Source organism: Triticum urartu, chromosome 6A (assembly GCF_056163025.1).
Source record: "Triticum urartu cultivar PI428250 chromosome 6A, HENAU_Tu73, whole genome shotgun sequence".
In the NCBI taxonomy this organism is placed as follows: domain Eukaryota; kingdom Viridiplantae; phylum Streptophyta; class Magnoliopsida; order Poales; family Poaceae; genus Triticum; species Triticum urartu.
In genome coordinates, this window is record NC_141878.1 from 92,841,003 (window position 1) to 92,863,687 (window position 22,685).

At 44.4% G+C, this 22,685-nt stretch overlaps 2 protein-coding genes and 1 pseudogene across 3 annotated transcripts; 2 read left to right on the plus strand and 1 right to left on the minus strand.

Moving 5' to 3' along the window:
• Positions 1-8,777: 8,777 nt before the first annotated feature.
• LOC125513912 (MEIOTIC F-BOX protein MOF-like) lies at positions 8,778-12,851 on the plus strand (annotated as a pseudogene). The gene is made up of 6 exons (XR_015607425.1): positions 8,778-9,123; positions 9,921-10,005; positions 10,092-11,007; positions 11,653-11,814; positions 11,895-12,096; positions 12,577-12,851. The product of XR_015607425.1 is annotated as an MEIOTIC F-BOX protein MOF-like (transcript).
• A 362-nt stretch (positions 12,852-13,213) lies between these two features.
• LOC125516583 (uncharacterized) lies at positions 13,214-16,520 on the minus strand. Its single transcript, XM_048681970.2, has 3 exons — positions 16,478-16,520; positions 15,166-16,205; positions 13,214-15,035 (listed from the first exon to the last, which is right to left on the minus strand). The coding sequence occupies exons 1-3, from the start codon at positions 16,518-16,520 to the stop codon at positions 14,514-14,516; spliced, it is 1,605 nt and encodes a 534-aa protein (XP_048537927.1). The 3' UTR covers positions 13,214-14,513.
• Positions 16,521-16,638: 118 nt separating this feature from the next.
• LOC147964164 (uncharacterized) lies at positions 16,639-21,250 on the plus strand. Its single transcript, XM_087529864.1, has 7 exons — positions 16,639-16,816; positions 18,730-18,853; positions 18,981-19,057; positions 19,162-19,364; positions 19,459-19,632; positions 20,367-20,642; positions 20,747-21,250. Exons 1-6 carry the CDS (start codon positions 16,639-16,641, stop codon positions 20,391-20,393), a joined length of 783 nt encoding a protein of 260 aa, XP_087385990.1. The 3' UTR covers positions 20,394-20,642; positions 20,747-21,250.
• Positions 21,251-22,685: the final 1,435 nt, after the last annotated feature.

The following is a 22,685-nucleotide window of genomic DNA, read 5'->3' on the forward strand; positions in this document are numbered from 1 at the left end:
TACTAGTCCAAACTAGATCAAGTTTGGATTAGTAGTATACTTTTGACATGCACCACATATTGCCTCCACTTGAACCTAATCCACCTTCATTTGACACACTGTTATGGACATAATGATGTAAACCTCATAACTGGTATTGTACCAATATTTGTACGATGGCGCATAAATACACTAAAAATAAAAAAATAAAAAAAAATACTAGTAGCGATGGAAAGAAAACACGCTGCCAGTAGTTACATTAGCAGTAGCGTGGGAGTGAACAAGCGTTGCAGCTATTTGTCCTAGCAGTAGCGCGTGCGGCACGCATTACTGCTAAGCAATAGCTGTAGCGCCTTATTAGTAGCGCGCCTACCCGCGCTACTAGTGAGCACAAAACCAGCGCTACTGCTAGGGTTTTCCCTAGTAGTGATCCTCTGACGGCGCGACCTCCCCAGATCCTCGCCGCCGTGCCCAAGCTTGGGCGCCGACCTAGCAGCCCCGTGCGCCGCCCTGCCACTTCCCTGCGCCACCGCCTGCGCACAACCGCCGTCGCGACCCACCTCCCCGCACCGCCACCTTCCCACCAGCGCCACCACGGGATCCATGCACCTCCACACGTCACCGGTGCCTGTGCTCGTCGGCGTGCCCGCGTTCTTCCCCGTTGACGAGATCGAGCGAGTGCCTCCGGTTCCTCCGCCAAGTCTCCTCCCCCATGCGATGCAGGCCTCCCCGAGGTGCCGCACGCCAGAAACGCACAACTGTGTCTCCCACCCTCCGGCTCTTCCTGACTTCCCCCGGTGAGGCTTCACAGCCACCGCATCGCCTCATCCCGGTGGGGCTCTTCCACCGCGGTGCCTAGGCTGTTCAATGACAAAGCCCAGGTAAGTTCATAGGCGCAATGTCCATCGGATCCCGTTGCAACCATGCTATTCTCGCCAGCGCACCATCCATGATGGGCGCCATTTTCTGTTTCTTCACTACATATGTGAATCCTTTCCTCAAATGGACAGTTGATGTAGACCGCGGCATCTTAAAGGAAAGCCAGTGACAGTCTGTCGAATGAAACCGGTGCACTGCCAAGCGAACATACCTGTGCAGCTGACAATTTGGCCGGCGGCAGCAACATTTCTTGGCACGTGGGTGTTGGTTTTGGCGGGCAAACAAGTAGCAACAAGCAGCTGCAGGCAAAAGGTACTAGCAGTTGAAAAAAGAATTCTAGATCAACAATGTTTTACATCGCGACCTCACTTGTTTATAATTTGATGGTAGGCTGTTAGATTTAGTCAATAGTTGATGGTGTCATGTCGTTCCTACTATTAAATGCACTCTAAATTGTATGGTCAATGCTATGAATTATTGAAGCGGATGGACAGGTTTGTTGAATACTCAACTAGATTTGTTAGTCTTCAAACATCAGCAGAGTTCGTTTTCAAACAACAATACCAATGTACATCTTCTACAAACAAACAAAAAGGGGAAATATGCTAGTCTTGCTGCTTATCTACTCTTAATTTTGAAGTGACAAAAAATTATTGATCTGAATTGGCAGGTGTTTGATTGGCTGCTCTGACTCCCTTCGCCATGCCACTCACCTCGTGTCGCTGGACCACCGCGGTCACAGGAAGAATCCTTTCGTTCAGTATCCAGCGCAAGCAAATCTGAATCCGCACGCGCAAGCCTTCCGTTGCGGAGTCAGTAGCCCTCCTTCTGCTGACTGCTTCTGCAGTAGCAAGTCGCGCCACCTGCACCTGTTATCACCACAAGACATTCTACTACACCTATATGTTCTACTACGACTAAACGCCGGTGGTGGTGAAGTTCTACTACGTCTATACGCTACGTTCTACTACAGTTGTATGTCAGCGACCATGAAACTTCTACTACAAATGTATGCCAAGTTGTACTACAGTTATACACGGGCCGTCACAATGGTTCACATAACTCCTGTGTGGTTACAGGACATGTGTGTGCGTGTGTGTGTGTGCTTGTAGGATTGCTGGACGTGTGTTGGCCTAAGCAATAGGATTGCTCTCAACACCATATCCTTATATTTTTCTCTCTAGCTATTTACTTCACAAAAATGTACGCATACTTTATTCTCTCTAAAAAATGTGCGCACACGAGTGAAAAACCTAGAATTTCGAATAAAAAAATGATCATTTCAAAAACTATAAAAAGAAGGATTTCCCCGTTTCAAGAAAAAACCTTGGGGTTCAAATTTAAAACACAAAGAAGTTCAAAGTTTATTAGAAACCCAAGAACGTAGAATGAAAAAAAAGCATCTCATTTTTTAAATAAAAACGGGATACTCTCCATTAGAAAAAACCCTAGAAGTTTGATTAAAAAATGGAGCAGTACGATGTTTATACAAAAATCAAAATTTCTTGCCTATTAAAGAATGAAAACAAGAAGTTCAAAATAAAATAACGTGGTATTTCAAAATCTTAAAATAGAACATTTCGAAATTCATAAAAAGGATTTCACCATTTCTAAAGAAAAAAACTTTCGAACTTCAAATTTAAATAACAAACCGGTTTAATACTTATTACAAAACTAGGAAACCAAGAAGTCCAATTTAGAAAAATAGAGCAGTTCAGTATTTATAAAAAATATATTTCCTTGCTACCAAAGAAATAAAATCATGAAGTTAAATTTAAATCAAGATATAAAAAATCGATGTATATGGAAAATCCAAAATTCTTTCCATTTCTAGGGAAAATAAAAGTATGAGGTTCGATTTAAAATATTTGATGCTTATTTAAAAACATATTTTTTCGTTGAAATAAGACTAAGAAGTTCAATTTTAAATAACATAGAAGTTCGAAGTATATAAAAAACTCAGACTTGTTGCAAGAAGTTCACGTGCACCTCCGTGAACGATTCAGAATTTATATTGCGGGACGTCCGACCTCCAATTACATGTTTTCAAAAATGGCAAAAAATGACGTCTGACCTTCAATTGTGTGTATTTGACGTATACACAAAAATGTGATAGAAGTTCAAGATGAAAACAACGACAATTTTAAGTACGGAAAAAATGCATTTCAGGTGAGAATAAAATTATTAAAATGTAAAAGCTTAAAATGTTTGTTGAAAGAAGTTCAAGTGCTCTATTTGGGGAGGTTCAAAAATTCTTGCGAGAGAGGTTCACCTTGTATTTCCATGTTTGATTTTTTCCGTATAAAAATCAAATACAATTTTTTACTCAAAATATAAAAAGGTGAAGTTCAAATTGAAATAACAGAGAAGTTCGGAGTTTATTAAAACCTAGGATTTACCTGTTCAATAAATAAAAAACACAACGCCATTTTTGCACTTTTAAAAACAACTCATACACGAAAAAAATGGTTGCTAGAAGTTCAAGTGCTCGGCGAGGAAAAGTTCAAAAAATTCTTGTGAGAGAGATTCACCGTGTATTTAGATGTCCAAATACATAAAAAATATGTTGCTTTATAATTCTCTCAAACTAGAGAGAAGTTCAAAAGTGATAACAACCGGAAGTTCACGTACTACATGGTGTGTGTTTCATATAAGAAAACTACAATAAAGTGAAACAGAGTTAAGTTCAAACAAACATGCCCCAGAAGTTCAACCACTTCACGCAGTGCAAAAAACAGCACGTCAAAAACAGACTGAAGTTCAAACAGACATGCCCGAGAAGTTCAACTACTTCACACAGTGCATTTCCATTCGCGATGAAGGCAGAAATCATGATCTCGTCATTTTCTAATTTATTTCAAAACGGCAGGAAAATCATTTGTGTAAGTTCAAAGTCCTCGGTCGGAGAAAGTTAAAAAAATATTGTGAGAGAGGTTTGTACAAAAAGAACATCATTTGTGTAGCACTAACGAAATGGATAAGAAAATTACAAATGGAAAATATGTCACAGAAGTTCAACGTGAAAACAGCACGAAGTTCAACTACTACGTTGAATGAATTTTAGATGAAAAACTTTTAAAGTCGTCGCGAGTATGAAAAGATGATCAACACAGGAAACTTGCGTGCTTACAGCAGCTTTCCATCGGTATATCACCTGCTCAATTCCGGTGAATGGATGGAGAGTTACGAGCAGTGGATGGAGACCTGCGAGCAAAAAAATCACGTGAAAAACAGAGTGAAGTTCAGGTACACGCGCCGAGAAGTTCAGGTTCTTCACGCGGTGCATTTTCGAAGAATCTGTTTTGCGATAAAGGCAGAACGCATGAGCCCGCCGTTTTCAAAATTACTTGAAAACGGCTAGGAATCAGAGAAAACCATCAACATGAAAAAGTTTCGCATTTTCCGTAGCTTTTCAGTGGTATATTATTTGCCCCATTCCGATAAAGTTTGTAGAAATTACGGTGAAAATACGTTTTTCGCCATTTTCGAAACTAACTTAAAACTATAAAGAATTGGGAGAAACAATACATACCAAAAAGTTTCGCATTTTTTCAAGCTTTCCAACGCCATATCATTTGCTGCATTCGGATGCATGGTTAAAAAATTACCTCGAAAATACGAACTCGGTAGGACTTGGACCATTTTCTAAATTACTCTTAAACAATTCAAAATTAGAAAAAAAAAACTTTCAAGATGAAAAAGTAGCGCATTTTCATAAGCTTTCCAACGCCGTATCATACGCCTCCATTGGATTAGCCGTTTAGAAATGACATCGAAAAAACGAACTCAGCTGTTCGGTTTACGAAATTTTACATTTTTTCAAATTATTCTTTAACCACAGGGAATTAGAGAAAACTTTCAACATGTGGAAGGAGCGGTTTTGCAGCAGCTTTCCAACGCCATATTATATGCCTCATTCCGATAAATGGTTTAGAAATATGATCAAAAATACGATTCATGTTTTTTGTGCGAAGAAAAAATGGTTTTCAAAACTACTCCTAAACCGCTTTTATTTTGCCAAAAATTTAAGTTGGGTCATGATATTGGTGTCCATAGCTTTCCAACGGTATATCGCAAGCCCCATTTGGGCAATGTTGGCCGAAGTTCAACCTAGTTCATAGGGAAGTTCAACGTAATACTAGCGGGGCAGGTCAGGTTGTGATCAGAATAGTATTCTGATCCCATGATCAGAATAATATTTATGTATGTATATATATACACACACACACACTTAGCCATTATTATGCATGTGTCCAATGATGTAATATATATGTTCCTATTTTGTATACATATTTAACCGTCAAATGATGCAATATATATCGCCTTCCCTTCGTTCACTACTCTCGGGAAATAAAAGTGGGAGAAACATCTACAGTCAAGCTAGTAGTAGCGATTTCCTTATAAAACAGCTACAGTCAAGCTAGCAGTAGCGATTTCCTTATAAAACCGCTACAACTAGTGAAGGTAGTAGCAGCGTGTTTTATCTAAACCACTACAGCTAGTGAAGGTAGTAGCAGCGCGTTTTGTCTAAACACGCTACAACTAGTGAAGGTAGTAGCAGCGCGTTTTGTCTAAATGCGCTACTGCTACGTCCACTTAACCCAAAATTCTCACTCTCCCTACTTCATCCCGCCTCTTTTCCCCCCAAATCCCCACTCTTTCCCCCGTCGCACCGCCGCGCCCCGACGCTCACCCCCGACCCCGGCGCTAGGCCCCGAGCCGGCGCTCGCCCCCGACCCCGGCGTGCTTGCCCCCGACCCGTCGGCCCTCGCCTCCCTCCTCTGCTTCCTCCCCTCCCAACCTCGACCGTCGTCGAGCCTGCCTCCTCGCCCCTGCACCCTCTGTAAACCCCCCTCTCTCTGCTAGCTAGGGTTCTTTGGTTAATTTACTTAGGTTTTAGTTAGGGCAGTAGGTTAATTAGGTTATCTATTTAGTTATGAATTTAGCAATTGTCCAAATCAACATCCCTTGTTAAAGAAAATTTAGGTAGGCTAAATTTATATGCAAATTTGAACTGGACATGTGATATGTGGATATGTCATGTTTTGGACATGTCATGTTTGGAATTTGAACATGTCATTTGGACATGTGGTGTTTTGGTTCAATTTTGGTAAATGATCCGAGTGGCCTATGTTACGCCGGAATGTTGATTCATTTCCGTTCCGGTGAATTTCAGGCGCTCGATATGTCCATTTTTTTAGCAAAGGTCATGCCAAAATTTGCCGTGAATAAAGGCATGATTTGTGCTACATAGTTGGCATATCGAGTGCTGGCACATAGATTTCTTTTTTATGTCATTTCTCATTTATTCATAATTTTAGAAATAAACGAGGACACTTAATCATAGGAAACATGTCGAACAACGAAGAAACTGAGCCTTCTGACCAAGATGCAGACGAGATGGATTATGAGGGTGAACAAGAGTACCTCGACTATTTGACTGCTAAGCAAGGTTTGCAGGTCGGCTTCGATGATGGTACTGACGCCGACATCGACACCGACGGCGCCGGCACCGATGGCGGCGCCGAGACCGGCGGGGAAGGTACGGGCGCCGATGCCGCTACCGAAAAGAGGAAGCATAAGAAGCAGAGGATACGAAAACCTAACAAACTAGGGATTGGACGACTTGTGATCACAAAGATGGCACCTGGCAAGTTTGAGCCATTAGAGCCGGAAGAACCTCGCAAGTGCTATGGGAACCAATTAGGATGCATCCTACGGGAATGTGCGAGCATCAACGACGATGACTTAAGGAGTCAAGAACATTTGACGCAATTGCTCCTAACGAAGATGCACAAGAGATTCAAGTTCCCCGACCGGGATGATAACATAGAACAACCGTGGGATGATCTGAAGATGAAAAAGATTAACAATCACGCCATGGGCATGTTTAGCAATGATTTGGCCTCCTGGAAAGGGAGGGTGAAACGAGCTATTGAGGCTGACGAACCCCTGTCCAAGATTCTGGAGGAAAATCCGACACTTACGGAAGATTGTACATCCTCTTCATGAACATCCATCTCTAATACGTACCTAGTTTCTTGATGGCGAGATGGAAGTGCTATGTCGTGTACAAAGGGAAGGTTCCGGAGGTGTACAACGAGTGGCATGAGTGTCAGGCGCAAGTGAATGGGTTCTCGGGCGCCAGCCATAAAGGCTTCAAAAGCAGACAAGAAGGAGAAGCTAGTTACTTGAGGTTCACGCTAGCGCGAGAGAGGACTCGTAACCGCCACCTCATGTACTGCATAGTTCCGCTCTCACTCATAGTGATAGCTCTTCTCGCGTATACCTTTGTTTAGATGGATGACGTTGTAGTTGCAAGTATTCGAGACTTGCATGTATCGCTATTTTCAAGATGATGACAAGATACCACTTTGTGTTGGATGATGATTATGATGAGACTATTTGTATGTATATGCTATGATTACATTTGTGGTCTCGCAGACATTTGTATGTGCTAAAGATTCTTCTATAAAGTCTGTTCAAATACAGAACAAATATGCCAAAAAACAAAAAACTACTAAAATTAGCAGTACCGAGTGGAGAACAGTTAGCAGCAGCGCGGTAGTAGCAGTAGCGTGCACAGGAGAAGCGCGCTATAGCTATTATCAGTAGCGAGTTTCCATTAAGCGCGCTGCTGCTACACTTGTGTAGCAGTAGCGCTGGTGAGCACGCGCTACTGCTACGTGTTAGCTGTAACGCCTTATTAGTAGCGCCGGTCACCGCGCTACTGATACACCTAAAACCCGCGTTGCTGCTAGCCTTTTCCCTAGTAGTGTTCGTTGCCAACGCCGCCGGCCATTTTTTCCGATAAAATGGATACATAGATAGTTCTAGCGTACACAGATAAAAGAAAAGACCACTACTCGTCGCTTTCTGACTCCGACTCGGTAATGTCCTCCTCCGACGTCTGAATGCAGGCGTCAGCATGCTGCTTGTCTTTAAAGTCCCAACCCGACATTTCTCGTAGCTTTAGTTTCAATTGAACGGCCTGCTTTCGCGAACACTTGTCCTCCCGATAGGCGGCTTGCTCCGTCCTCCTCGCGTGCCTCTCCAACCTCCTTTGCTTGTAGAACTGGCACTCGTCGACGATGTCCCGCGGGAAGTGTTCGCGCCACACCACCATGGCTTCCACGTCCATCTCGGCGATGGCGAGGCGACGTTGCTGCCTCCGGTGGACACGACGATCCTCGTCGGTGAAAAGCCGCGGGAGAGGCATCAGATCCTGCGCCCGCTGGCTCGACACGTCAGGAAAATTCATATCCCGACGAGGCCTCAGGGAGGCGCCACGCCGCTGCGTCGTGCGCGCGGGCCGCCTCCTCTGCGGTGTCGAAGGTGCCGAGGATGAGACGTTTCTTGCGAAACCAGATCTCGGAGAAGAAGGCGCCGGAGCGGCGCTCGCGGACTCCGCGAAAATCAGAAGCGCCCAGGCGGCGGATCAGCATGGTGGCGCAGAGGCGAGACGAGTGGGCGGCGGACAACGAGCGGGGCAGAGTCTGGAGGGAGCGCCTTCTTATAACGAGCGCCGACCGCGGCGCGCGCAAACCATTCCTGCACACTAGGCCGCTTTCCCCCGCGCGCGAACCTTTCCCGCGCGCTGGAGCGCTAGCTGGCATAATCTAAAATGCGCACGCGGTCATGAAATGGGTCGGCCCGTTGGGCGCACTGCCGACCCAAAACTAAAAGAGGACAGACGGCGGGCGGACCGCCGACCCAAACAGACAAAAAACGGATAAAAACACCGTCCATTTGAATCGCCTCATTAAAGTTGCTCTAGTGAGACGGCGGCGCACGGGCCACGAGAAGCCCACGAAGGACCAAAGCCCGTGCGCTTCGTAACCACCACCAGGCGGCGAGTTAATTGACAGACATCGCGGTCCCGTGCGCTTCTTCCTGCCCCCCCCCCCCCCCCCCCCCCCCCAAATTTCCCCGCTCCCGCGCGCGCGATTCGTCCCCTTCCCCGCCAAATCCCGCGCCCCCGGCCCAAACCTCCCGCGACCTGCGGCTCGCTGGCCACCTTAAATCCCCAGGCGCCTCCCCCTTCGCCTCCCCTCCTCGCCGCTCGCCTCCCTGCAGCCCCCAGAACCTCCTCGGTCCACGCCGCCGGCGGCCCCCCGGGAGCATGTCTCACCGGGAGAAGCCCGCACCGGCAGCGGTAAGGGCGGATCGTCAAGCCCTAGCGCCGCCGCCTCCGCGTCGCGTCCCGATGCTGCCGAGCTACTGGGTTCACCTTACCCCCGGCGGCAGCTCTACACCGAACCCGCGGTGAGGATCTGAGCAATCCTCCATTCCATGGCTGTTTATAGATGGCACTGTCGATCATGTTAGAGTAACCGTAGATGTGGTTATTAATCCACTATGGATTAGATGCCACTGATCAAATTCTGCTAACGAGAAGAGAAATTAACACTGCATCAGAACGTAACCGCTGGTTGTGTTGCATTCATTTTGGCTCGTGCCTGCCTAACCAACATCGTCTCATCTGTACTAGATGCCACTGTCGATCCGTGCTGTCTGAATTGTTCGTTCCATCCACCATTAGTTGACTGTTCATTGTGCTGTGCTAGCAACATCAAGTAGTAATAGCTAGATTACCAAATGATACACGATGCTGATCTGTGCCAGTTATTACTTATTGCTCGTACGAAATGATAAACCATGCAGATGCATCTGGTTTTGATCTAGCAGACTGTGTGTACCATGTTCTCCTATCGCATCATTACTTTCTCCTGCTATCTTGCTCACAAAAATCATTACATATTTGAACCATGTGAGAAGTGACGAAGTATTAAGCGGGCATATGCATCCAATGAAGCTGACCAGCCGTAGCTATCTTCTTGCTAAGCACTGGAGTGCACCATGTCAGTAACTCCACGTCAGCTATGTGCTTAGTTGGTCCATGGAGAACATGTTTGAAGAATTTGTGTGTAGAATATGTTTGAATCTTTTTATTCTTACTTGACTCATGTTGAAGACTTTGTAATGCATTACTCCACTAGGAACTGGGAATCCTTTGGACATGTTAATCTCTTATTGTAACAATGGTTTGCTCCTGTTGATAGGCAAATGGAGTCAACCACTGAGTCATCTTGCTCTCTCACTGCTGTTGGTGGCCGGAGCAAAGTAGCAACCGACTGTCGAGTTGAGGTGATGCGACCCTAATTCCACATATTTTCTCTCATCTCTCTCTCTCTCTCTCTTGGTCCCTGCTCATTATTTTCTGGCTCCTGCAGAACCGCTGTGCTGCCCGCAACCGCAACCAGTTTGAAGGAATGCGGAAGAAGGCTGTGGTGACCAGTGAGGACCGCATCAGTGAACTCCCAGATGTGCTCCTCCACCATGTGCTCTCCTTGTTGCCGGTGCATGAGGCCGTGCAGACATCTGTGCTGGCCCGCCGGTGGCGATACCTCTGGAAGCACATACCTGTCCTGCGCCTCCTAGGTCCCAACAAGAAGAGGTTCACCAGCGCCGAGGATTTCGACAAGTTTGTGAACCATCTCATTTCCCTCCGTGGCCATTTACCTCTTGTCAGCTGCGAGATCCAAGCCTATCCAACCAGTGATGATTATGCTGGTGAACCTGATGAACCCTTGCCAAACATATACTTTGATTCGTGGATCCAATATGCTCTATTGCAAGGTTCAGGTTCTCAAAATCATCGGTGATGATGTGGGAGCGGAAACTGAGCTCATCGTGCCTCTCATCTCCCAGCACCTGAGGAGCCTGGAAGTTCATCATGTTCTGGTGGAAAAGGATTTTGTTGATTTTTCAAGCTGTCCAATGTTAGAAGAACTGAAGATGCAGCACTGTGGCCTTTGGGTGTGCAAGATGTCGTTTCCATCGCTAAAGCGTTTGTGGCTTACTGAATGCAACTTCCCTGAGGCGTATCGTGTTTGTATTTCTGCACCCAGTCTTGTTTCACTGCGTCTGCATGACAGTGGAGGCAAGACTCCTTTGCTTGAAAGCATGCCATTGCTTGATACAGCGTCCCTTGACCTTTCTGGTCGATGCAATGATAAGTGTCGGGGTTGTGGTGGTGATCCAAGCTGTGAAGGTTGTCATGGTTATCCTGCTGGGAGTTATCATAGTGTCCTTTTGAATACTTTGTCCAATGCTGTAAATTTGGAGTTGAAAGATCAACCTGAAGTGGTATGCTTTGCTTTCACTTCTTCTGTATCTTCTTTTCCTGTCATTTGCAACCCACAGTTTCTCTTATAAACCAATATCTCTATTGATTGTTAGACATGCATAAACGCGTACTTAAATAACCTGGTACTTCCTTTAATTAGTTTCTAATGACATACATTTTTATTAGTTTCTGTTGATTAGGATAAATTATCTTACACTGCTGATTATACCTGCATTTTCTTACAGCATTGCAGTTTTGAAATGTTAGGCTGAGTACTTGTCAATTTCTTATATCCATGTTTAGATGCAGAAAAACTTAGACATAATGGGTTATGAACACTTCTCATTGCATGTCAAAACTACACTTTTAAGGCACTAACTGTTGTAGTACTTTGTCCAGTCAAGCCCTTATAGTGTTGTTTTCTTGATACGATCCCTCAACTAATTATTTTTATTGAAGTGCACCTTTAGATCATTGGGTTTAATTAAATGGATGCATGATTATACAAATTGGATAGTTTAGAGACTTGAGGTGTAATTCTGTGATCTTTCTTTTTATTTGTGAATTTAAAATATCTGCCCAGAGTTTCTAGTAAACTCAATTATTTTCCTTTAAAATCTTGAAAACTTAATTTCTGATTTCTTGTACTTGTGCAATTTGTCCAGTATATCTACAAAAGGGATTTGGAATGTTGCCCCATATTTGGCAGATTGAAGACTCTTTTACTCGACATGTGGTGCAGGGCTACTGACCTGCATGCACTAGTTTGCATTCTGCAGCACACGCCAGTTCTTGAAAAGCTCACTCTCCAGCTTCGTAGCGACTGGGTAGATTCTCTGGACCACTCTACTAATGAATAGATCATGTGTATTTTATTGATCTTACTAAAATGGCTTGTGTCCTGCAGAATTTGTTAAGTGCAGCCCGAGGTGAAAGAAAACATGTTCGAATAGAGCAATCATTTTCATGTGTGCATCTTCAGGAAGTCAGCATTGAATGTGAAGAGAAACTAAGGGTCAAGGATAAGGTCAACCAAATTGTGAAGATCATGACTAGAAATGGCGTACTTACTGAGAACATCAGTTTCAAGAAGATCCCAAGGCCAGAAGGTTGTAAGCTAACTTATTGGTGTTCTTCATGCTTCATACTCCTTGCTTTTGTACATCAGTTGCTCTCTGCTTTGCTTTTATGCTCCTATTACTGGCTTCCATTTTAATATGAATCTCCTATTGTTGACTGTTTTAGTTTTGTATGGAATTTGTGACCAATTTGCTTATCAGAGAATCTCTTGTTCTCGCATAATAAAACTGGGCAAACCAACATGTCAGCCGCAACTCTTAACTGAAAGCTGAGTCTTTTTAGTATTGAGGTCTGTCAATGGTACACTTGGAAGTCTATGTACTTGGATAATTAAACAAAAGTTTCAGCTAACCTCCTGGTCTATGTTCTCTGATAAATACATTCATGTTATGTTAGTTCTCTCTGTTTCAAAAAAAATAATCCTGTCCAGTCAACCAGAAATTCCTATTGAATTAATGAAGGTATCAATCATAAAATCAAACTGATGTTTTGTTTTCAATTTTGTGCAGTCTATCATCTTGTGTGTGTATCACCTAGGGCCTTTGATCCCTACTGGTCCGGTGAAGACTAAATTGGTGTGTTGAACCAGTGATAAAAATTGTTTCAAGCCTTGTGTTGTTTTGTCCAAACCTTTTTAACAGTGGCCCTGTGCTGGCAGCTGGTACAACTCAGGAAACAGTTTCCAGTTGGGTAGTATGTTTTTTTTTCTAAGTTAAATTGGGCAGTATGTAAAGATGTTACTGGTGCTATTTATATTTTGTCAGTACTGAAAATTGTGTCGTCAGGACCTTGAGCATTCCAAAAAGTTGCGTGTGTGTGCTTGTTGCCTGTTTGCACAAGAAATGAGATGTTGGCTGAACCAGTAAGAAGGATTAGGTTAACCCTGAACTGTCATCAATACAAACGCCTCCAAGTCACTGCAGTGGAGCCCATTAAAGGTAATAAGGTTGCTTTAGATTTCCAAATTGCACGAACACACTTAGCAGGTGCTTTAGATTTTGATAGAATGGTAGACTCCCAGCCAAACTGTTCTACACTTCTACTACATTTATGCCATTTTTCTCAGGTTCTCAATTTTCACCCTTCTTGGCTTGTATGTTTCCCTTTTCACTCTTAATTTTGTCACTTCTATGTTTGTGCATTTTATTTATCTATCCATACATTGCTGCATTTGCTTGCCTTGGCACTACATGAATGTGTGCATTTATTCTTGCTCCATCAGAATCCTCTACATGCTCTTGTTACTTTACACATATGTGGAAAACCAAAGAGATGAAATTTGGAAAGAAAAACTATACACAACAAAAACGAATTTCAATTAATCATTAACATTCTCTCTGTTTCAAAGTACAGGAGAGGTTTGAGTTAGCATAGTCTCCAAAACTGACCATTCTTAACCAACCTTAGTCGACAGTGATCAAACTCAAAAAAATAGACAGTGATAAATTTCCAAATTCTCAAGCCAGTAACAACCCAGAGAAGTGTTCACCCAAGTAGTACTGGAGAGATCTGTGCTTCATCATGTGATGCCATTTGCCGGCGTGGTCGCCGCCCGCAACCTCCATGCCGGTGAGCGTTGCGAAACACTTCTCCTTGGGATCATTGCAGCAGCGGCAGCCGCAGCAGCCCCTGCCTTGGCGGCGGTTCGTCATCCTGAAGAGCTTGGCGACGTAGTACTGGTGGTTGCCCAGGTGATGCAGGTTCACTTGAATTTGCCCACACTCATGATTCTGTAGGCAAATGAGTGCCCCAGTCAGAACTCTTGAAATTATACCTAGATCACTTGGCTACAGATAAACACCACCAATCTATCACAAACAAGTTTCAATGACACTAGCGTTGAGTTCCCAAACAAATTATGCTTTGTGGATCCTCCTGGCTATATGTGTTATCTTTGACGTACAGAGCAATGACACTAGTGATTTGAGCTATTGCTATAACAACTACGTGGCCACGATAGTTTTCATCTTGCTGTATGGCGAGGTTTTCTAGCTTTTGCTTCAGTTAAGTTTGGATATTTAAAGAATAGCTGCTGTAATAATCTGCCCGACCTGAGGCTCCATAATTCCAAAACACAAAATCTACTAGTAGGTTTCTTTTGTAAGAAGGCAACCATGTTGCTTTCCCTTACCATCAACGTAAGAACGCAATGCATTACCCCACTATTATTTCCACACTGGTACGCATAAAGACAGGTGACCATGTCAGCTTGTTCCAACACATCAAGCGCACTTGGTTCTAACCTCTAAACGGAGCCGCGTATCTATGAACTTATCCTAAAGGAAGCATTCACAAATGCCAGAATACTCAGAAAATTTACTAAATATTTCCTCCATTAGCCAACAGTTCACATAGCTTCAATTTAAGAGGAAGCAAGAGTACAAGCGCAATAACTACTGAAATTACTGAGTTCAGAGGGCTTACAAACAGCATTTTTTTTTTCCAATTACGACAGGAAGCGAACCATAGCAGGCAAAGACATCCCCAATTCTTCAATGATCTGCACGTGCTCATCAGCGTTCCATGGATATCTCGATGGGCACTTCATCTTGGGATCCAAGTCACCACAGTGCAGACACACCTTCCTGTCATGCAGGGATATCTCTGCCATATTAACTGCATGTTTTATGACACACCTGATGAATCGCACAAAGATGTCGTCTGCTTGGAAGCCGTAGATGGTGAGCTTAACCAGGTTCTTGTGCTTGAAATCAGGGGCATGTGGCTTCCACTCCATGTCTGCCTTTTCACAGTAACCATTTCTCTCCTGATACTCTTTGTTTCTCATCACCCTATTGCACCAATGTTCCCATACCGTGATGCACATCTCTTTTAGGGACAGTGCAGCTTCAAGAATAAACATTGTCCAAGCTAAATCACATCCTTCAGGAAGATTATCCAGATTGAAACGCTGTAGTTTGTTGAGCACAGGCTTGAGCAGCTTCGGGCTTTCTGGCAGAACCCAAATCTGGGAAACAAGAAACAATTTACAAACTGTGAGTGCAAGTTGCATAAATCACATTCTCAAGCGGCGGAGAAGACCAACTTAAGCTACTATTGTCATTTACATATATATAATTCAAATGATTAATCAGTACCTTTTCACTTTGAAAATCCAGATGCAGATCGCTTATGGAAGGAACATTACCAAGGAGCTGGCTTAACTGAAGAGTCCTAGTCGATCGGCGGCCCGTTTTAGCAAGCCACAACTTTGAAAGCTGTGGTACAAAACCAAAATACAGGGGATCTTTATGAGAGTTGAACCAATTGTTATAGCTCACCTGTTGGAGTTTTGGTAGACATGCCAGCTCAACTATCTCAAATTTCCCAACCTCGACCTTGAGCTCAGTAAGCTGATCATGTTCTACCCGCAGCACGGAATTCTTCCCCGAGTCGCAGTGGGTCAGATGCAAAGACTCCAAGAGCTTGCAAGCGCTGAGGATATTGGGTATGTCCGGTTCAGCAAACCTCATGTTGCGCAGACGCAGGCGCCTGAGGCCAGCGAACGCATCCGGGCAAGCACCGAGAAAACCATTGAACTTCTTGGCATGGTCGAGAAGATCGGCAGGAGAGCACTCCAAATAAGCCTTCTCTGTCAAGATCTGAAACTCAGCCGCATCAACCTTCTGCGTTGCCATGGCGCGGGCGACGGATTCGCCAATCATGTAAGAATCACGTTGCGTCAGGATGAATCTGATTTGGAGCTTGCTGATGGTGATCTCCGGGCTCCTTGTGCGCAAGATGTTATCCGTCACATGAGCCATGGCACTGTTGATTCTGAAAAATTCAGCGGGGTCGAAAATACGAGCACTGTCATGGTGGCCTGGAACGGAACTGCAGCTCAGGAAGAACCGCGAGAGCATGGTGATGAGCTTCATCATTCGCCTCGAGAGGACGCAGGCCCTTACTGCGTCCAGCGTGTCCGCCCTCTCCAGAATGTTGAGCAGAAGGTCGTTGGGCAGCTCGCTAAGCCTGTCTCCGTCTTCTTCCGCACTGCCGGCGGCGTCTTTGTTGCGAGTTGCTTGCTGTGCTGCGTTTACCCGGAACAACGGATAATCGGCCCTTTTAGGAAGAACCTTTCCTTTCGTGTGAAGTACGTATGTACAAATACCAATCAGGCACAACAGTAATAACAGTACTTACATTGCGACGTCTGCGACGACGTCTTTTCTTTGTCATGGCTGATCGGACCAACAACTAGGCTTCTTGATGATCCGGCTGCACTGCACTATTTGGATCGACCTTACTGGATCTGCCCCTGTTCGAATCCCTCCTCCTCCTCTGCTTAATTAGGCCGGCCGGCGCAAGAAAGCAGACTAATCGCCGGCGAAAGTAAAATCAGGGACGCAAACGTATTCGATCTTGTCTGTTTAATAGCATCCGACGGCCGTGGCCGATCAAGTAAAATACTGTAGTCCGTATCTGCCTCTTCTTCCTCCCCATCCTTTTCCATCCCTGTCCACGGGAAGGAAACCCTAGATCAGTCAGACCGGGGTCATCTCTGCGAGAACTTTGAAGCCGAGGCACGATCAGAGCGCTCCTTGCGTTTGGACGACACGGGGAAGAAGTAGATGGAGGCCAAGCGCAGGCGTTTGGACGACTTCTCGAAGAAGCAGATGGAGGCCAAGCGCAGGAAAGAAGAGGCAGATACGAACTATTTTACTAGTATGATCAAGGAGATGGAGGAGGATAAGAAGGACGGTAGATACAGGAAGGAGAGGCCGCCGTCAAGTATTATCAAGTACCATGGTAATTGAAGTTTAGCATTCCTTCGACCTTCACTCTCCTTGCTTGCTATTGTAGTGATTATTTTATTTCCTTCCTTGTTATTTTTTCATCTGTTCGACAAACATAAATCAAGTTTATGCCACCATATCTGACGATGATTTCTACTTGTCTGAAAGTTTTCTTGGAGAAATTATGGGGATGGGACAGACTGCTAGCAAAAGATCGTTCCATTTTGTGCTCTGACTATATAGCACCTACCTTGAGGAGTATAACCGTCGCAACATTGCCGCAGTTGGAAGCATGGCTGCTCTCACTGAGACTGTAAGTACCCCCCCCCCCCCCCCCCCTCTCTCTGGCAACCCGTTTACCAAACCACCAATCACATCCTGCTCCTTTTAATTTTTACTTGGGCTGTGTTGTATGCTAACGTAAATTTTGATGATTGTCTGATGGTTTGAAGCAGTGTATCAGCAAGGAAAAGCAACTTGTGTCTGAGTGGACGTACCGGACGAAATCTCAAAAGCCGATGATCTTACCGACGAGGAAAGCAATCATCCTGAGTTGCCTGATCCACAAGCGTGCACACGCACTTTGCAGCATTTCTGATGTTTCCAAAGCTGCTTTATTTGTAAGTTCCTCACCTGGCAGCAATGCCCCAAACTTTTTTGCTTGCATTTGACCATGAAATGTTATGTGGTCCTTTCTCTGCATCCTAATTACCTAATGTTACTGACACAGACAACTAGCTTCAGTGAAAAGAGGGAAAACATCCTATCTGGTTTCATTTTAGTCAAAACATTGCTAAAGTATTTGTTTACTGTGTTGGAGTAGGGAGTAGCTGCAAGACAGTAAATGTATCCTGGTTCGTCAATTCTTATTGTTTCCTTTGTGATTCATGTGGGTAGGTTGGACTGGCACTATCCAACATGGTGCATAGACCTTAATTAAACTAATACTTGAGATATTTGGGTACATTATAGAGGAGGCATGGTTTTCAATTTCAGTTTTCGGAAAATTTCAGCACCAACCGGAATCACCGAAAATCCAGTGATTTCAATTTGCATTTCGGCCAAAGGGCCGAAATATTCACTTGAATTCAATTAGATATTTGAAATTTTCAAAAAATATTTTGAAAAATATTCGAACTCCAGTATACTACTAAAATTGCCGAAATATTTTGGCTGAAACGTAAATATTTCAGTGTCTGCTGAAATGAATGAAATTCAGTAAATTTCATTGAAATCTCACTGAAAGTGAAAACCATGATAGGAGGTACTTGGCGGTTTTTTGTTTATATATAAAGGTTAAATTGGCACCCAAATTCGCTTTGACGAGTTAGATGTCATACTGGTTGTTTTGCTTGGATTTTTAATGGTCATCATACTAACGCAAAACAATGATTTTCAAGTGTATTGCCAAGGTGGCTGACCTGTTGCATGAGTTGCTGAATGGGTGTGGCGCTGATCCCAGTGATGATTACTTAGTCGATCAGTGCATAGAGATACGCATGTGTGCCTTGGGCCTTATGAACTGCACTTAGGAAAATTCTGTTGCTGCCTCCGCTGCCATGTTGGTATGTGCCCTCCTTAAATAAACACCTTATATTATCATCTATATATCCATCTTTCAAAATGGCAATGACCTATGAACCTTACGAGCTATCTGTCAAACTTAATATTATTACCCATCAATTCTCGAGCCTTATGAACTGCGCTTTCCGTAATTTTGTTCTTACTAGTAGCTTGTAGGCACCATCTGCAAACTGATGGGTTTCTTCAATTTTAAGGGTATGGCAAAGGAGGCTGAAATGATGTCTGCTTGGTTGATTGAAAATAAGCCTGTTAATTTCTCTGATGATGTTGAACCTGAGGAGTTTGTGGACAGCCGCATGGTCCGTTACAGTACCTTGAGTCTTATGATCAACATACTATAAGAGTGTTCTGCTGCTGCTGCTGCTGCTTCTAGGCACAAGATTGATAAGGAAGAACCTGCTAATAGTAATGGTTCTGGTGGTGATGGGGACGATGTTGCTGCTGATGCAGCAGCAAACACCACCGGGTATGGATTTTCCACCCTTTTTTTCTCCTTTCTTGATGCAGCTATATGATGTTTAAGAAAATTAGTTTGTTACTTGCTGATAAGCATTGTGATATACTGTACCATTTCACTGTATTATTATCAGCAGGGCTGGCATTGCAGATGTATTGAATTCTCAGTATCAGAGAAAGATTAAAGGTGGTGAAAAGAGTAAGAGGAAAGAAGGTAACAGAGAAGCTAATCACCAAAATTGTGGTTACTATGGGCTCTTCATATTACCCTTGCAATATGCTTTATATGTAATGTTTTCGGGTATTGTTTTGTTTCAGAAGATCTTAGGGTGAAACTATTGGGGTGGGAAGGGCTGCTACCACCGTATGGTTCCGCTAAGTGGCCGGACTACTGCAGCCATCTTGAGGAGTATTACAAACACAATGCTTATGACTTTGTTGCCGATGCTTCTTCCAACCTAAATCATGTGGGATCGCAAATTGCCACTGCTGCCGACATGGGTGCTGCTGTTGTCAAATTTGTAAGTAACCCTCTTGCTTCCTTACTAAACCATCGATTATCTAACTGAAACTGCTTGCACTAACATATTTCAAACTCGCTTTTTTTCCATGTAGTGTCTCAAGATGGAGGATGATCTCCTATCCGAGTGGAAAACTCGAGTGCAATGGAGTGTGGATGACACCTTACAAGTCAGCACTATCATTCAGAGTAGCCTTATCAAGGAGTTTGCACTTTCAATCTGTGGCACCGGGAGTGAATTGTCTCTTCCTTCTGCAGTTGATATTGTGGTATGTGCCTTCCCTTGCCTGAACTAACCAAATAAATATATTTTTTATGTATTGTACCACTGGAGTGGTATTCCTCTCTGAATGCTAGTGGCCGAATGTGTGCTGCTTTCTGCTATTAAGAAAATAATGTCAAATGAGAAAGGGTGAGGGTGGGAGTGGGGGTGCTGAAATAACTTTTTTCATCCCACTGTCCTGTTATCATGGTGACGTATACTCACTCGTCACAAGTTTAGGGCAATCCATCTCGTCTCTCATGTAATCTTGAAAATACTACTTCCCGGATGGTGTTTGTATTTTGGCAGCTACGCAACAAATTTTGGTAACTGCTACTCCTTCCGTTCCAAAATAGATGAACCAACTTTGTACTAGCTTTGTACTAAAGTTAATTCAAAGTTGAGTCATCTATTTTGGAACGGAGGGAGTAGTTGTAAGAGTTAATTGCATGTTTCAAGGTTTCCCGTCTTTGGCTCCACACTTCTGTTTTATCGTAGTTGAAATCCTTGTCCATCTGACACATTTCATGGCCAATATATGTTGATTTTTTTTGCAAGTTGACAAGCAACATATCTAGCAATACACCATGAACCTGAGTTCGTGATCTGTTGCTTTTAAAACAATGGTTACCCTGGAAGTCTTAAACTGTGAGCATTAGTTGTTGTTTTGGGTAGAACCATAGGGTATTTTCTTTGATTCTTTCTATGGTCTTTTGACTAATGCAAAACGTTGGTTTCAAGTGTGTATCACCAATGAGGCCGACCTGATGTGTGAGCTGCTGAAGCATGGCGCCAAGCCTTTTGATGACATCGTCCAGCACCTGCCAAGAGCTTGACATACCTTACGCCAGACCTTTCTTGCAAACACACATCCCGATAGTAGGTGGCTAATCATTTCATCGCACTGGTTGCAGAAGGGGCAAGAGTCCTGGTGTGGCAAACCTCGTCTCGCCAGCCGATCGGTGGTCCAGCATCGGTTCTTCAACGCCAACCAGATCAAGAAACAGCACTACAATGGTACTCTAGATTTCCACGTGAACACCGTAGATGGATTAATCTCCCTACCCACATACTTTCCCGCGTACGCCGATCTCACTAAGAACTCACCTTCTCTTTCACAGGCGCAGCATAGTCTGTTCGGAGTGTCCGGGTCAAGCTCCACTACCGCAATTACGTGGCACAGACCCAAGTACTCGCGTAGGGTGTCCATGTCCAAGTTCGGGCCAATGTTCAGACACAGTGTGATTACTGCCCCCCCCCCCCCCCCCCCACACACACATCATGGAGAAGGAGGCCACCATGGCGGGAACCAGCACTGCGGGAGCCTATAAAGACTGATTGTCAGGTTGACTCGGCGGCGCGAGAAATTGCTGGATTGACCTTGTGGTGAGGCAGCGCGGTCTGGCGGCGGGCGTCATTGTTGTAGCGGTATGACGCCGGCAACCATTCGGTGTTGAAGCGTTGGGTTAGAGGAGTGTTAGATTGGATAGGGTGCATGACCTTCATCCTTACAACATGGATTTGTTAGTGTTCATAACTTCCCTTATTTTCTTATGTTGATTTCCGAGATCTGGCAAGTCAGATCTAAATAAACTAAAGAACTATACTTATCTGACCCAAATAAATACTACGCTGCATTTTTTTTTGTTGAGAATCACAGGGGGGAGCTCCCCACCTGAATATATTACTCAAAGGCCGCCGAAGCAGCAAGTACAGAATTACATAGGCATGATGCAGCGTGCAAAGAGGTAGGAACGCCACGAGAAGACGTCCTCCTTGTCACTTGTCTCCATGAGACGGTGTGACCAAAGATCCAAATCAGCAATAAGGGCCTAAGGGTTATTACAGAACATTGATCAACACTCCTAAACAACATATCATTACATGCTTCCCAGATCTTCCATAGTAGTGACATGAGGACCAGGGAGCATGCTTTTTGGGGGAGGTGATGGGGTAGAGGAGTATCCCAAAGCTCAGTGATGTCGTCGGTCTGTGGCAGGACACCGATTCGTTGCCATATCCTATTGGCAAGTGGGCATGTGACGAAGAGGTGCATGGAGTCTTTGGGTAGCCTATCACACCGGGGGCATATGTCAGAGGAGATGATATGCTTGTGGGCAAGGTTAACCCTAGTGTTGAGGCGGTCCTTGAAGAGTAGCCAAGCAAAAAAAATTAGCTTGCGAGGAGCCTTGGAGCACCAGATGAGAGGGGCAATGGGATCGTTTTCTGGCCTAGCCATGAGGGCGCCGTACGCGTGCTTGGTGAAGTCATGACCTCGATGTAGGAACCTTTGATCTTCCTTCGCCGAAGGCACGAAGTCCTGCAAAATAGCCAAAAGCGAAACAAGCTCTTGTTCTGCCGTAAGGGAGAGATGATTACGGAGGTTAGCTTCGATACCGGAACGCAAGATATTAGCCACGTTAACCAGCTCTAGGTTGGACTGTGAGAAGAGGTGGGGAAAGGTGGTAGCTAGAGGTTTTGGGGTCAACCAAGTGTCAAGCCAGAAATACGTATGAGAGCCACTGTTTGTCAGAACAAAAGAAATTGTCTAAAGGGTGGGGATTTGCTGTGAAATTGTGCGGCAAAGAAAACAGGTTTATGGGGACGAGGAGACTAGAGCGCGTTTGGGTGTTGAAGGTCTAGCCATTCTAGCCAAGGTGCCGGTGCAGAAGAGAGGGCTTTGGCTGCAAATTTCACGAGTAAACAATTGTTTTGGACATGCAGGTTTTTTAGCCCTAAACCACCAAATTTTTTAGGTAAGCAGAAATTTTCCATGCAATGAGGCATTGAGCTCCTGAGCAAGCATCTTCCCCCGCCCAAAAGAAAGCCCTTCTTAGGGAGTCGATGGTTTCAAGTTTTTTTTGAATGCGAAACACCGACATGAAGTAGGTAAGGAGGGAGTCTAGAACCGCGAAGATGAGAATGAGACGATCACCTTTGTCAAGCAGTTTAGCATGCCAGCCCGTCATTAATTTGCGAGATCATTCTATCAACGAAGCGAAGGCATTGGGAGGAGGTTTAGTTGGGGCAAGAGGTAGGCCGAGGTATGTTTGAGGGAAG

Excerpts from the sequence above, each read along its gene's own strand:
- LOC125516583 (XM_048681970.2), bottom strand. The coding sequence starts at position 16,520 with ATGGAAAAGGATGGGGAGGAAGAAGAGGCAGATACGGACTACA. Across the intron at positions 16,206-16,477 it reads AGAGGCAGATACGGACTACA|TACTGTTATTACTGTTGTGC; the intron begins GTATTTTACTTG and ends TCGCAATGTAAG. Across the intron at positions 15,036-15,165 it reads TGGATTTTCAAAGTGAAAAG|ATTTGGGTTCTGCCAGAAAG; the intron begins GTACTGATTAAT and ends CTTGTTTCCCAG.
- LOC147964164 (XM_087529864.1), top strand. The coding sequence starts at position 16,639 with ATGGAGGCCAAGCGCAGGCGTTTGGACGACTTCTCGAAGAAGCAGATG. Across the intron at positions 18,854-18,980 it reads GCAGCAGCAAACACCACCGG|GGCTGGCATTGCAGATGTAT; the intron begins GTATGGATTTTC and ends TATTATCAGCAG. Across the intron at positions 19,365-19,458 it reads GTGCTGCTGTTGTCAAATTT|TGTCTCAAGATGGAGGATGA; the intron begins GTAAGTAACCCT and ends TTTTCCATGTAG.